This window comes from Crinia signifera, chromosome 9 (assembly GCF_055691185.1).
Source record: "Crinia signifera chromosome 9, ASM5569118v1, whole genome shotgun sequence".
Taxonomy (NCBI): Eukaryota; Metazoa; Chordata; class Amphibia; order Anura; family Myobatrachidae; genus Crinia; species Crinia signifera.
Window position 1 is genome coordinate 69,948,396 of NC_139225.1, and position 16,297 is coordinate 69,964,692.

The 16,297-nt window shown below is 44.2% G+C and overlaps 1 protein-coding gene across 1 annotated transcript; it reads right to left on the reverse strand.

Annotated features, from left to right (window-relative positions):
• Positions 1-1,181: 1,181 nt before the first annotated feature.
• On the reverse strand, positions 1,182-10,956 carry PDZD11 (PDZ domain containing 11). Its single transcript, XM_083159150.1, has 7 exons — positions 10,803-10,956; positions 10,621-10,715; positions 8,530-8,613; positions 6,905-6,961; positions 4,388-4,486; positions 2,330-2,390; positions 1,182-1,532 (listed from the first exon to the last, which is right to left on the reverse strand). Exons 2-7 carry the CDS (start codon positions 10,711-10,713, stop codon positions 1,498-1,500), a joined length of 429 nt encoding a protein of 142 aa, XP_083015276.1. The 5' UTR covers positions 10,714-10,715; positions 10,803-10,956; the 3' UTR covers positions 1,182-1,497.
• Positions 10,957-16,297: the final 5,341 nt, after the last annotated feature.

The following is a 16,297-nucleotide window of genomic DNA, read 5'->3' on the forward strand; positions in this document are numbered from 1 at the left end:
CAACTTTAACCCTTATTTCCTGAAATAGAGAGTAATTTGGTAATATATTTTGCAGGAGCAGCGTGATTGTCCTTATGTGTGGTGACTGTATTGGGCTTCTGGGGGGGGTCCCCCTGTCCCTTTGCCATGGTACAAGCAGCCTAAAAAGAGTGGCTAAAATCCAGCACACAGCCTCAAGCAGGTTCTAGCGCTAAAGCAGGAATGATATGTAAAGGTGCCCATACACGGTGCGATGAACTCTGTGCTTTTAGTACTAGATTGGGTACTTATGTATTATCTGGGCTGCCGATTTTTTGATTGTATGCCTTAACTTAAGGCATACAATCAGATGCGATGCGATGGACCCTATTTTTCCATAGGATTCAATGTTAAAATGGACTGAGTCCATTTTAACATGGAATTCAATGGGAAAAGGGGTCCTTTTCATACCCCTACTATCCAAGTGGGCATGGAGTTGTATATAAACCTGTGGCGAGCATAGCGAGCCACCGAGCCCGAAGCGTGGCGAGCGGACACAGGTTTATATCCAACTCCATGCCCACTTGGATAGTAGGGGTATGAAAAGGACCCCTTTTCCCATTGAATTCCATGTTAAAATGGACTCAGTCCATTTTAACATTGAATCCTATGGAAAAATAGGGTCCATCGCATCACATCTGATTGTATGCCTTAAGTTAAGGCATACAATCAAAAAATCGGCAGCCCAGATAATACATAAGTACCCAATCTAGTACTAAAAGCACAGAGTTCATCGCAAAAGTCCATTTTAACATTGAATCCTATGGAAAAATCGGGTCCATCGCATCGCATCGCATGCGATATGGTCGGATGCGATAGACCCGATTTCAAAATCGGCAGCCCAGTTAGTACATAAGTACCCTAGATTGTATGCTTTTTGTATAAGACACAATGCAATGTGCTACAGCAGCGTGCTTTCTGTACTAGTTACGATGCAATCTAGTACTAAAAGCACGGGCTGCGCAGACTTTCTGTTCTGTGCAATGGATCGTGCATCGCACCCAAAAAACGCATATAATGTTTACGCATTTGCTCTCAGTGGTTTGTTTCTAGTACTCAAAAACGTATATTTATATTTTAAAAAAGCAAGAAACCATTTATACAAAAAAAATTTAGAAAAAAAACACCATATATATTTAGGAAGTAAACAGCCTTCACAGTGATTCATTTGTGAATTTTTACTAGTTTTTGCTAAAAAAAGAGACACATAGCAAATGTCAATTGAGTTTGTCAATAAACTATAATAAAATTTTTTTTTAAAAAGTTAATGATGTAAATATGTCAGGATAATTTGTGTAAGAGAAACGTATTCCTAGTAAAGTCAGAATAGCAGATCTGTAATAAAAGTACAGTATGATGCCAATAGTTCATGTACAGTATGAAGATTATGTGCTTGGCAGCAGTCTGCCACATTCCCAGCATCACCGATGCAACCAGTCCTTCTATATCTGGATGGAAGGGGAAGCCATAGAGAAGACACTAGTGAACCGTTCTTTCTTTCTGTCGCTGGTAATCTGCAGAAAAACACAGAACAACATGATATACAAATAATGTATGTCATGGAACTATATGTCCATTGTTAGCCATAAAGCTGGGGTGTGAGGTAATGTATGGCAGTGACAAGCAGTCAGGATATTATCGGTCATACGCCAGTATAACTTTGTAATATACACACGTACACTGTGGGCCTGATTCTGGTTCACTCACTAAAGCAAATTCTGGACAAAACCATGTGCGGGGGGGGGGGGCAGATGCTACATGTGCTGAGAGAGTCACATTTGGGTGAGTTAATTTGTTTCTGTGCAAAGTAAATACTGGCTGTTTTATTTTTACACTGCAATATACAGATGTAGCGCCGCTCTCAGGCAGCCCAGGGAATCGCTGACAGAGAGGTGCTGCATCTGACAGAGGCGTGCGAGTGTCTCACACCTCACACGCACGCACGTCTCTTTCACTCGGATTAGATACCATTCAAATGGTATCTAATCGTTACACAGATTCACTATTTTATGAAAGGACAATAATAATAATAATAATAATAATGATGAGATTACTACATTTACCACATAAATCTTTTCATTTTTAGAGAAGAAAAAAACAGGAACTAAAAAAAAAAACCTCGAATAGATGAGCTTATGGAAACAGACAGACAATCTCCTTCACTACTATGCCCAGCCCTGTCTGTATTTAGCACCATGTATACAGTACAGCATAGCTGCAAGTACTAAAATAAGACCAGCACCTAAGAAGAAAGTGTCATGAGCTTGGAATGGGCAATTACAAAACACACCCCATCAGCTGTGACACTTACTGTAGGGAAAGTAACGGACTTGCATGTAGATCTCTCTGGCAGTTTTCAAGATATCCACAGCCTAGAAGAAAACTCACTACATTATCCTCAACCCAAACAGACTGCAGGTGGACACAATATGACAATCTTACATTCATCCTACTGAACATTTAGTGACATGTCCAAATTCCAAATTATGGTCCAAAACAGACACTGAGCACTTTTTTATTTTTTACTGTTCTTTAAAGCAAGATTTAAGTCTACATTTTTGCTTCTTTTTTACAGAAATGTATTTTAAAGAAGCTTAAGCTAATAGTGCCACTTCCCTAATCTATTTTTTTTTTTTTTTTACGGCATGCTGTCAAAACTATGAAATTGTTGTTTTTCTAAGTAATATGTATTACCACATATGAATTGGTTATTTCTACAATGGGAGAACATTTCCTTACAGTCACGTTATGTCACCAGTGTGCTCTCACTCATTACATCAATCTTATCTTGTTAAAAAATAAAGCAATCATCTCAAACTCACATTTCCTTCTGTGCAATACTCCTACACCACAGCCAACTACATTTTTTGTTGTCATCCTAGTAATAAATTGTTTATGTGTAGTTATTTTTTTGTGTGAGAGATTGCTTATAGACCAGTGATGGCTAACCTTGACACATCCCAGCATGCCCTGCATCAGTTTTACTATTTGGCCATGCTAAAACTGATGCAGGGCATGCTGGGATGTGCAGTTCAACAACAGCTGGAGTGTCCAGGTTAGCCATCACTGTTACAGACTAAAATCTGTGTTAATTGTAACAATTCCAATATTCATTAACTGTATTCCATGAAATGTTCACAATTTGCTGTCCACCATGCAGCCCTTCTTACAGATGTAGCGCCGCTCATCCAGTGCTGGGGCTTGCCAGACCACCCCCACTGGCGAGCGAACGCTATCTTTGACTGGGACGCGCGAGCATCTCACACGCATGTGCGTCCGTCCCAGTTTCTCAATGGCGAGGGACCCTGCCTGTCTCCGCTTCAGGGAGACAGGCAGGGTCGGGGGATGGCGACGAGGCGGTGGGGACCCGGGGGGAGCTCCGGTTGAAGGGGATGCACGTGCGTCTTGTGCGCGCGCATCCCCTTCCGGCACCTGGCGAATCTAGCACCAGCCCCTGCCTGAATGAGAGGGGCTCCATCTGTTTCTCTTCCCTGCAACATGAACGGCTTCTAAAAAGATTCCCTGCAACATGAACGGCTTCTAAAGATTATTCACAAGAAAAAACAACAACTGCAAGCTAGTTTATGAAAATATGACGCATTGCAAGGGCCACACATACTTTACAGGCCTATCACTTATAAGAAGGGCTATACTCTGTGCTTAATGTCAAACCCACACTTGCCCCAAAACCCAGGACTAATGCTGTGCTGACTTGCACCATGCATCATTAGGCTTGTACCTTTGCATCAAAACACTAATCCAAAGTACCTGGCTAACTTAGGAAAAGGTGCACAACACAGGCACATAAAGGACACGTGTGTAGGAAGTCACATCTATATTTGAAATTAGCATAATATATTTTCCGTTAGTAAACTCTGAATATTAAATACCCCATTATATACCAACCAGCATTTGACATAAAGCATTGTTTTTAACCCGTTGAGTGCGAAGTGAATTTGTCAAAATAGCTGTGAAAATTGCCAAGCAAACATTTTTATTTATCATAATGACCTGTAATGTTCACCCTATATAGGAAATATAATGGGTTTTTTGACACATTTGAATCTATATAACAAATGTGAGCGACGCTGGCATTTTTAGTGGATATTTTGCACATTTCTCACAGAGACGTTGGCACTCACAGGGTTAATAAATACTTTTCATATCTTTAAAAAATATTTTGCATGAAAAATGTAATAAAAGATCTTAATACATAATTATTTTAACTAATAAAATGCAATATTTCAGTTCAATTGATCAGTAGAGCAACTAATCTTTTTCATTAAGCGCTGTAAGAATATAACCACAAAATAAGTAGTATTTTATGCTTAGTGCTACTTTAGGCTATTCCCAGGTTTTGTTTCTATACCTTGCTGTGTTCAATATCCTGAAAGTCCACATTGTTCACAGTCAGCACCTGGTCTCCCTCCTGCAGGCCGGCACGGTGAGCGTCAGAGTCTGGTATTACCTACACAGATGGATGATTAGAGACGTTACACAGATCTCGATTCATTGATACAGAGCACCCACAAAACAGAGCTTTTTCTCCAACAGGACTCAATGCACTTTACAGGCATCAAAAATATAACACAAAAGACAAATACAATAATGTAAAATGAAAAAACGGTACTTATGTAATATCTGGGCTCCCGTTTTTCTTATGAGACCGCATCCGCTCGCCACGCTTCGGGCACGGTGGCTCGCTGCGCTCGCCACACTATATAAAATCAACTCCATGCGTAGTTGGATAGTAGGGGTATGAAAAAATGGGGTGCATTTAACATGGGAGCCCAGATAATACATAAGTACCGAAAAAAACAAAACAGAGCAGAGCACAAAAAGTGGAATGCAGGGTTAAAGCAGACATTATGAATCTACATATTTCACGCACAAAAGGTACCAGGGGAGACAGGCATGTTGGGTGCACCACATAGGCATACCCTGGGTGGAATAGGTCACACCTAGAAGAGATGAAACAAAATGGTGGTTGTAGTATCCCAATGTGAGAAGAAGGGACCCAACATGCCTGCCAGGTCAGTATATTTTCCATCCCATCCATGAGCAAACTAGGTGATGTAGACAATACATATAAAACAATGTATAATTTGATAGAAGTCCTGTGACTTGTTTAAGAGTATACTGTTTAATTAAACAAGATACGGTACTTATGTAGTATCTGGGCTGCCGATTTTTTGATTGTATGCCTTAAGTTAAGGCATACAATCAGATGCGATGCGATGCGATGCGATATCGCATCGCATCGCATACGATGCGATGCGATGCGATGACCCGATTTTTCCATAGGATTCAATGTTAAAATGGACTGAGTCCATTTTAACATGGAATTCAATGGGAAAAAGGGGTCCTTTTCATACCCCTACTATCCAAGTGGGCATGGAGTTGGATATAAACCTGTGGCGAGCGTAGCGAGCCACCGAGCCCGAAGCGTGGCGAGCGAAGCGAGCCCCGCGAGGGGACGGTATTCTGTGTACGCTCGCCACGCTTCGGGCTCGGTGGCTCTCTACGCTCGCCACAGGTTTATATCCAACTCCATGCCCACTTGGATAGTAGGGGTATGAAAAGGACCCCTTTTTCCCATTGAATTCCATGTTAAAATGGACTCAGTCCATTTTAACATTGAATCCTATGGAAAAATCGGGTCCATCGCATCGCATCGCATCGCATGCGATTTGGTCGGGTGCGATGCGATGCGATGGACCCGATTTCAAAATCGGCAGCCCAGTTACTACATAAGTACCCAAGATACAGTTTTTGGGGAGGAAGGGGAAACTTCTTATCTACAGAATCTTCAAGTATGCAATGTAAGCATGTCTATGCGGATTTATTTATGTCAATTTTGAATAAACATCTGTTTAGAACCAATGTCACATCAGTTTACTTTGCAGCCTCCTCCCCAGATTATCTCTACAGTCATTGCATATTTTGCTGGGGGTGAAGGGCTATATGCCCCTACCAAAGGAGGTAAGTAGCTCCCACCATGCATCTCATTTACAGAGGGGGAGGCTGTATGTCTGCAGTGATTACTATAAGTGCAGACTGGGCCGTGGTCAACAATTGTTTACTACAATGCCACATAACATCTACACTTACTAAACAGTAGCTCAGTGTACTATAATCTGGGAGTCTGGTGGTGATTAGAACTACAGACATGCAATGCATCCTGGGACTGATGTAGAGTTGCTCACAAGCTAGCTCTAAAGTACTGTTCTCCCCCCCCCCAATCTTTTGTGTAAAAGATTGGACTGAAAACAGGCGTAATGACATGTACGTACACCTCTGCATAGCCCATAATTCTGTTGGCACAGAACTCAGCTGATGTGGGAAAGCCACATTACCAATGAGTGAGGGCTTACATTCCAATTGAAGCAGGGCACAGCTGTCAATAGAAATTTAGAAGCCAGCTGTCATTGTGCGGGCACATTGGGATATATTCTACAATTATATACAGGATATACGATATGCTCGGGACCACAAACATTTTGGATAAGTGATTATTCATATATTTTTGAATATATATAGTTTTTTACATATTTACCTGGTCCTCTGTCCGTCCACAGCGACCATCCGGATCAGTCTTCAGCGGCATCCCCGGTCCAAAGGATGCATTACGCTGGAGTACCAATGATGTCACTGGCACACCCACGCAATACGTCCTTGGGACTGGGGATGCTGCTGAAGAGGATTCCGATGGCCGCGAGTATAAAAAAAAGGTAGTTGGGGGGGAAAAATGAAAATCACAAAATATTCTGAAAACCTTCAGGGCATCTACAGTTAAGGGACACTCAACCTGTACGAGAATGTTAAATAATACATTTTTACAAAATAAAAAGTCCTAAAAATGTTAGTAAAGTTAAGTAGGGCATACCTTGGATATAAAGATACCAAGCTGGGAAGCTTTACCCCCTCTGATATTAAATCCAAGCTACAGAGACAAAAAGAACAAAAACACATTAGTAAGTACTGGAAAGCACACAGTGATTCCAGCTAAATAACGGCTGCTTATCTTAAGGTGTGACAGCGAGTGATCTATAAGTAAAGGCAAAAATTTAAATCACCTGATAGCTAACAAGTTCCCTTTCCCACATAGCCGGATAGGTCAATGTTAAAGAATTTCAAGGCCCAAATGTAATATTGTATAATTTTAGCATTCGGGTTGGCGTATATAGCGGGGGTGGCGTTGACAATGGGGGTGCATTTAACATTGTAAGCACCCATTAGGGTGCTTGTATAATTAAAAATAGAATCTCATTGCATCGCATGCCGCTATATTGCATGCGATGCGATTGTATAAGATGCACTTTGATCAAAATCGGGGGCGCCGTGCTAGGAAACAAGTTTCATGTTTTCCACCTAAAGTTAATAATGTGGAGAAAACTTTTCCCCTAACTAGTTTCCCAATGGTTTTAGGAAAAATAAAACCATTATCATTATTAAATAATAATAATAATATTATTATATAAAAAAAAAAAATTGGTACTTGTGTATTATCAGGGCGCCCATTACATACAGTACGTCGTGGTGTATACAGAATACCAATATAGCACTATGCTGGCTATGTAAACTACGTAAGTGGCTCTGGAGCCCTAAAAATACACAATGCTTAATATCTCCACTATCCACGTCATACCCCCAGTATCCACGTCGGCATGGAGTTGATTCTATAAAGTGTGGCGAGCGCAGCGAGCCACTGAGCCCCACGAGGGGACGCGGATACGCATCCGCTCGCCACACTTTATAAAATCAACTCCACGCTGATGTGGATACTGGGGGTTGACATGGCTGGTCTATAATTACCCTCCTCCGGCCCGGGCACCACGTCGATCCCGCTGACTCACACTGGGATCCACGGCGACTCCACGGCAGTCACATTCAGTCCCCCTGCTCTGGCACTCGCCACGGACGCTGTACGCATTTAGCGTAGTGCCACTGAGGGAGCAGGGAAACCATGTGATGCACCGCCAGCGGCACTACACTGAATTACGTACAGCGTCCGCGAGTGCCGGAGGAGGGGGACTGAACGCTGCTGCCGGGGAGTGACCGTCGCTACCGCCGGGGAGTCATCGGGGATCGCCGCCCGGAGGAGGGTAAGTTTAAACCACACCACCCTGATCCCAGTGCTGTATTATCACGGCATCGGCTACGCTGACAACGTAGCTTAGCCTACGTTGAAAACGTAGCGTAGCTGGGCGCCCTGATAATACACAAGTACCAAAAAATTTAAATGTTGTAATTTCTATAGAAATAATCTCGGCTCATTTTTTCTCCTCAATTGAATAGGAAAGTGTAGGAGTTTTCAAATCTGTGCACATAACTGAATAGGTCAGTGCTTTCCCCCCCTAACTGGATTTTTACTACAACGGCTATTGACCAGTCTCCTCCATACATTCTGTATACATTGCCAAAGAAAGAGATCACTATTTTAGTTGTCATATCATAGCTCTACTTTCTTCATGATGTACTAATAGGTCACTTTATCTAATGACACCAAACCTGGGCTCCAGGTGGCTTCTTCAGAAGGATGGACCGAGGCAGAAAATGGGTCAACTCATTGTTGTAGTCAGAATGATAAATTCGCTGTGACAAGAATAAAATATAAAGTAGTTCACAAAAATTACAACATGTTGCAAGCAAATTCCATTTATTTAATAAAACACACTGGGTGGTATTTAATTATTGCATCTCGCCCAATCTCCCATCTAAAATGATGGGGAATTGGAGTGTGATATTCAATTGAATTATTGTTTTTTTGCACTTATCATTATGTCCTGCCCTATAAACTCTGGTTTGTTCTGATCTGTCCTGCCTGAATGGCGCCTTTGGGTGGGTAAGATCTTATGTTATTATCTGCGATGCAAAGGATGCCATGATATTCTCTATTTCTATTAATGTGCCTACTGTTGCAAGATACTAGGGGCTGCATTTATCAAGTAGTAGTAGGTTTATTTATAAGGCACCACAAAGTGTCCGCAGCGCCGTACATAGCGAACAAAACACAAATTACAAGGTAACGTACAGGGTGTGTTGATAAAATACAGCATACATAGGGTATAGCTGGTAGAACTAAAATCAGCATCAGTTCTGAGGTAGGTGTTGAAAATTGTCGAGGAGACTGAAGATGAAGTAGAGCAGTGGTTCCCAACCCTGGTCCTCAAGTACTCCCAACAGTGCACGTTTTCCAGGTCACCCGGCAGGTGCACTCATTATTCAGGCACATTTGAAAAGATCCAAAGGTGGAGCTAATTATAGCACTTGTGATTCTGTGTGGAGATCTGCAAAACATGCACTGTTGGGGATACTTGAGGACCAGGGTTGGGAACCACTGAAGTAGAGGAAGGGAAGAACAGGGCAGGAGCACTGGTGAGGTAAAGTGAGTACGTGAGGAAGGAGGGCCCTACTCATAAGAGTTAACAGACTAAAAGGAGGTGGGTGGACGAATTAAAAACAATAGGATAAGTAGGAAAGAATGGAGGGGTAGGGTAGGCAGGATAGGAGGAGCAAAAGAGGTTAGGAGGAGGAGGGATAGGCCAGTCGGAAGAAGTGGGTTTAGAGGGAGCGCTTGAAGGAGGTAAGGGAATCAGAAAACCTGATGGTTGTAGTGAGGTTGTTCCAGTGCAGGGGGGGCAGTGCAAGAGAAGTCTTGGGCACGGGAGTGGGAGGAGGTGATTGGATGAGAGGTCAGTCGGTCGCCGAGCGAAGAGGACAGGAGGGAGTGTGGCTAGAGATCAGTGAAAGGTAAGGAGCGGTGGAGGAGAGAGAGCACGAATGTGGGGGGTGAAAGAGAGGGAGGAGTCAAGCCGCCCAGCCCCCAGTCTGCCCTTGCCTCCCCCCCCCCATTCCAATGCCCCAAATTACAATATTAATTTGCAGTTTATGAAGACTGGTTCCAAAACCCCACAGATCTTATTTCTGTGGTCTGCAGCAAGTGCCTGTACAGTACACATGCCTCCTACACAGGCCTTGATTGGCCTGGTGAAAAGGGGGTGTCCTGGGGAGAAACACTTCTCCTTTGCATTGCTGTTGATCCCCAGGACAGTCTTTTTACAAATCCTTTCTCCCTGCCCACTTCCCTTCATACATTCAATTAATGTAGCTGAACATCGCAATTACAAATGCGATGTTGATTGATGTTATCATAATGACATCGCAGTTTATTATTTATTAACAGTTTCTTATATAGCGCAGCATATTCAGTTGCGCTTTACAAAAGGAGACAGTGATACAACAAACAGGGTATTTACATACAGTCAAAAGGTAGGAGGGCCCTGCTCACAAGCTTATAATCTACAGTTCATTGATAAATGCGGTCCTAGATGTTTACATCTTTCGTATGTATATTTGAGTTTGTTGGGGGGGGGTTTGTTTCTTGTACCTTTATAAAAACTCAATTTATATTAATATATCACTTCTCCAGAATCAATAAAAATGCATTACTGGATGGAAAACCGACATTTATTGTGAATGAACATTGGTCTCTTGATAAGACGGCAGTTCGATGTGCATCCCACCATCACTGATGATACTGTACATCCGAAGCCGCCCCTCTATGATCCCTGGAACACGCTGCAAGCAAGCAATGAGTACCTCCTGCAGGGGTATCCAGGCTGGCGGGTTCTCGTAGGGAGGCAGGAAAACAACAGGGTAGGGGTACTCCTCGTACGCCGGGCGGCACTCCATCCCTAGAGAGGAGAGAAGGACACTTTATGTGCAGGCATACTGCGCACCATAGACCGGTAACGGGGAGATCTGCACCTGGGGCCACTCACCCGTTCCAGGGTAAGAGCGCAGGAATGGATGACAGCAGCAGCTGATTCCCACTTCCGGGGCGCTCACATCGCCAGCCCCGCCACTAGAGCACCAACCGCACAGCGAGCACACTGATTCCTCGTCTTTCAGTGTAGGGCGGATCGGAATCGTTTGGCTTTGGATTGGAGGAAGTCATCAGCTCTGTGCGTATGCGGGTCAGCACTCAGCAGCAATCAGCTGTCAGCTCGCCATTCGGTCTGGTTTACGACGGTCTCACCTCAATGCGCCATCACTGAGAAAACAAAATAGAACCTTGTTCCTTTACATAGAGAATATTATTACCCTTCACATTCTCATGTATTTTGTCTATAATAACTTGGCACCATACACCTGCGATCACAATTAATTGCTCTCAGATCCAGTTATTTTCTTCCCCCAGAAAAATTGTTTCTTCAATCTTTTTGATTTGCCCACACATTCCAGATTTGTTTCAGTGATCGGCAGATTTTTGATTGGGATCGCCAAAAGGGGGAGCCCACACATTAAATATTAATTGTGACAATCATTTCCAGAATGGAAGATTGTCACAATTAATTGCTGATGTATGAGGCCCATTATTTTATTTATCTGGATGAAGTTTTGCAGATAATTAGTTAAATATGATCAGGCCACCAACTTAAAAGACGGAAATCCAACCAGTAGCATTCTATCATCTGCCCTCTACAACCCCGGTATGTGGCCACATTCACTTAGGGGTATTCAATGCTGTGGGCGAGTGGTGACTGCGAGCAGAGCTTCCTGCTCGCTGTCACCACTCACCCTGACAGTATTCAACGCAGCCCCCTCATACGCCAATTCCCCCTCGCTCCATTTTTTGAGCAAGGGGGAATTGGCGCATGTGGCTCCAGAAGCAGCGAGACTCGCGGCTAAATACAGCAAGTTTTCTGCACTAGCCGCGGGTCTCGCTGTTTTGGGGAATTCTCGCCGTCCTGTGATGGCGAGGATTTCCCCGGAACGTTGAATAGAGTGAGCGGCCAACACGGGGGTTAAAGAGTGAGGATCGCTGGTTTTCTGCAATCCTCGCTGTTTAACCCCCTCGCTGGCCGCTCGCCGCGGCATTGAATACACCCCAATATGTGTAGTGTTCATTCTAGCACCTGCCATCCTTGAAAACCCATGCAGTTCCTGTTCCCTGCCTAGGGTGTCACTGTCTGCTGTGGTGTTTCTAGCACAGGTCTGGTTTGCATATCAGTGCTGATATACAGACCACACTGTGCTATAAGCACTACAGCAGACAGCAACACCCCATGCAGGGAACAGAAACCGCATGGGTTTTCAAAGATGGCGAGTGCTAGAATGAATGCTATAGGTGATCCACTATTAGTCTACGCAAAATAGGTAGACACAAAAAAGGTTGACATTGACAAAATGTAGACGCAAGCAAAAGGTCAATAGGTGAATGGTCGACAAGGGGAAAAAAATCTACATTCATTTTTCATGATCTTTAACCGACTTGTTCATACTTCACCAGTGGGCATAGAGGGAGAATAGAATAGTGTGGTGAGCACTGCGAGGCACCGTGCCTTAAGCATGGCGAGCGCACATGGTACTCTTTTATGATGTCCATGACGTCATATGTCGACACAGACACATAAACAGGAAAAACTTGTGTTGACCTTTTACCATATCTAACGTTTGCTTGTCAACCTAAAGTATGTCTACCTTTTTCATGTGTCGACCTATTGCCTGTCGACCAATGGTGGTCAACTTATTCACTGTTGACCACCATTGATACCCACCCTAAACCCCATAGCACCGCAATGAGTTGGGGTAATAGATATGCTAATATTCAAACTAGAGAGAAAAGAGTTAGCAAAGATTGTATAGCAGTGGAGGGAATCTCACCGTGTGTACACGCCATAACTGTAATGGTGTGTACACACAGTGAGATTCCCTTGCTGATTGATAAATGTGGCCCTTAAAAGATAATCACAAACAATATTTGCAGCTAAAATCCACCGAAAACACACGTTTTCTGGGGATAGCTACAAATATTAAGAATCCCCCAAATGTACCAAAGGGGACCGCAGCAGGAATCTCAGATCCCTGCGATGATCCCCCCATGCATCGCCGCCGGCTGCCTACCCCATAGGTTTCTTAGGGGGATGCGAAGCTGCCCGAAGTATCAACATGGGACAGCCCGGCTTTACATCCCTGGGCTATCGCCATTCTGAGATGGTAACAGTCCATTGTAGCCTATGTGCTACGGGATAGCACTGCTGCCGGGGCAGTGCGGTCAGCGGGGTCGGCAGGGGGTCAGCTATAACTGCACATGTGCAGACCCCCTCCCCCCAGCTTCCGCATCGCAGAGACAAGCTTTGTCCCTGTGCTTATAGGATGATACATCCCAGCACTAATATCGCATTTTACAATGCGATCCTGGGTGGTAATATTCCACCCAGATCCCATTTTAATGCGATAATTGATAATTGTGGCAAAAATAAAAGAATAAGAAAATCTAGTGTATAGCATATATAGCATAGTAGACAAATATGCTAAAATGCACTTTAATCTTATGTAACCCATTATCCCTCACACGCTCACTGCCAGCACTCATTAACTACCCCCACCACCACATACACACTGGGCCTGATTCAGACCAGCTCGTTGTGCAGGTAGCCACCTCCCCACCGGATGCACCCCTCCCCTGAGCATGGCTGCAGATGGGTATGCAGCCGTGCACACAGTGGGAAAATCATTCACCATCAAATGATTTTTCCTTACTGATCACAGTGCTAAGTGAGCCAGAACTCACTTAGCGCTGCGAAGGCCATGGAGAGAAGGAGGTCTCTGACAATGTCAGTGGTCGTCCCTCCCAATGGCTGAGGTGCATCAGAAAATGCGGTGTCATGCCCCCAAACACCCACAGGGTGTCAATCACTCTGTGTGCAAGCAAAAGAAGGCTATCCTGTGCTCACTGATTCAGTAGGGCGGCTTGCGCACTTTGTACCGTGTGCATGTGCGGTCCTTCGATAACGATTTGGGCTGCAGCCCAGTGAAGAAGTCTGAATAGGGCCCACTCTCTCAGTCAAAAGGCACAGCATGTCTGCATTCGGTACTTGTTTCCTAGCATGGCGCCCATCGCATCGTATACCATAACACTAAATAAGGTATACGATGGTATGCGATGCGATGTTGTACAATAAAAAATTGTATGGCATCGTATGCCATACAATGCGATGGTATACGATTTTTTATTGTACAAGCACCCTGATGGGTCCTTACAATGTTAAATGTCCCCCCACTATCAACGCCAACCCAAAGTGTGGCGAGCTCAGTGAGCCCGCGTGGGGCGGCGGTACGTGTCCTCGGACCTTTTCATACCCCCACTATCCACGGCAGCGTGGAGTTGATTTTAGATAGTGTGGCGAGCGCACGCGGAATACATGTAAAGTAATACACGTGCGCTCGCCACACTATCTAAAATCAACTCCACGCCGACGTGGATAGTGGGGGTATGAAAAGGTCGGAGGATGCGTACTGCCGCCGCTCGCCCCACTTCGGGTTCGCATTGATAGTGGGGGTGGCGTGGGGGTGCATTTAACATTGTAAGCACCCATTAGGGTGCTTGTACAATAAAAAATCGTATACCATCGCATTGTATGCGGCTATATGGCATGCGATGGCATAAGATGCTATAAGATGAAAATCTTGGGTGCCATGCTAGGAAACAAGTACCCTGCATTCTCCTGTGAATCAGTCACTATTAATGTTCAGTTTATGCAAGAGAGAGTAATCCGCAAATTATTACACAAGGCTCCGGACTCCCAGCTCTATATGGTTGAATGACTTGTGAAGAACAAACACACTAGGCATTTTTGTTTTGAATTACACAATATACTTTATTTTAATGAGATGCTACTGTGATTACATATCCAAAACGGGAAAGTACAACAATCATATGTTTCGTTGTATAAACTATTCATTTATTACTGTCCTTTCATTTATATACTTTATTGTATTATGCAGAATATGTAACTTTTTACTTGCAATGCAGTGCTTTAATAAAAAAGTTTAAATTAAAAAAAAAATGTGTCCTGGACCCACTTAGCCTATTCTAGTCACATATATATTATGCGCACACAAACTATAAAAAAGTACTATTTATGTATAATGTACAGGGCATACCCTTCAGCATCTGAAGAGCAAAAACCGGTACAAATTCAGAAAGGGGGCATGGCTACTTCCTCATATCAATACTTACAATGGGCAGTTGGAGACCCCAAAAAAGGTACAGGCCCTAAAACAAAACCCGCACCTGCCAAAAAGGTACAGTTGGAGGGTATGACAGGGGCGGACAGAATTATGAACTCACTGATCTCCTCTAAAAGCTAAAAATGCTTTTGTGATCTATCAAGTATGCTAATTTGTGTGATGTGTCAAAAAAGGGGACCTGGTCTCACAGCACCCACAGAAAAAAACCCAAACAACATCCCCCACATCACAAAAAAACCCAATCATTTTATCCCCCACAGGGAAAAAAATATTTGTCCCCCACCAAAAATAAACAGAAATTGCGCCAGCTCCCTAGATAAAGCATGAACTGACAGACAGAACAGTTGGATGGCATCAGCAGTTCAGCAGCAGCCTCACTACAGACTCCAGAGCGCTATGTGGGAGGGGTAATGGTCAGCTGTGCAGGATTAATAGGCCAAGCTACTGTAACGATCACCTAAGTAGGATCTAGTGGCAAAGAAGAGAAGAGTCTGTTTGTGGCGCATGGACAGCAATCACTAAAATATGACTTTTATTAATTACATGTAATGTAATTATATGTAATGAATAAATGTTATATTTGGGGTCCGAAGTGCGCCAATCACAGACTCTTTTCTTCTTTGCCAATATATCCAATTTACCAGTCTGAGGCTGCATCCCCCAAAGGAAAGACATAAGGATATTCCAAAACAATCTAGAAATAGGGGTATTTCTTAAACAACATAGATAATCAACCCTGTGTGGGAGCATGCTCCTGCGACCAGCGGCTTCCCCAATTTTGTCTAATTTTTTAAATTGCTGAGCAACCATATTGCACTGTGTGAATACACCTGTAATAGTGTTCTGCGAGGTGATCTTGGGGTACGACATGCAGGACACAGCCTCTCATAATTGCCAGCTGCCCTGGCCTCTGTATACTCTGGCCTCTATTACTTCCGGTGAAGGCCGGGGATGGTCGCATGCTTGCGGTGCTCCCGGCTTCCATCCCCCAGAGCCCCCATCCCCGGCCCCCCAGAGAACCAGAGAAGGGATGCAGAGAGAGCGGCAGGACGGGAGGTCAGAGGAGGCCCCCGGCCACGGCTCAAGATCCGTAGGAGCCCCCCAGCAATTATGCGGCTGCGGCCCCCGGCATGGATACAGCTGCGGCCCCGGGCGCAGGACGAGGCATCGCCCCCCCCCCCCCTGCGGCAATGGCAGGATGCTGCCCCCACCCCATTGGCCCAGAGGATCGCAGCCAGAG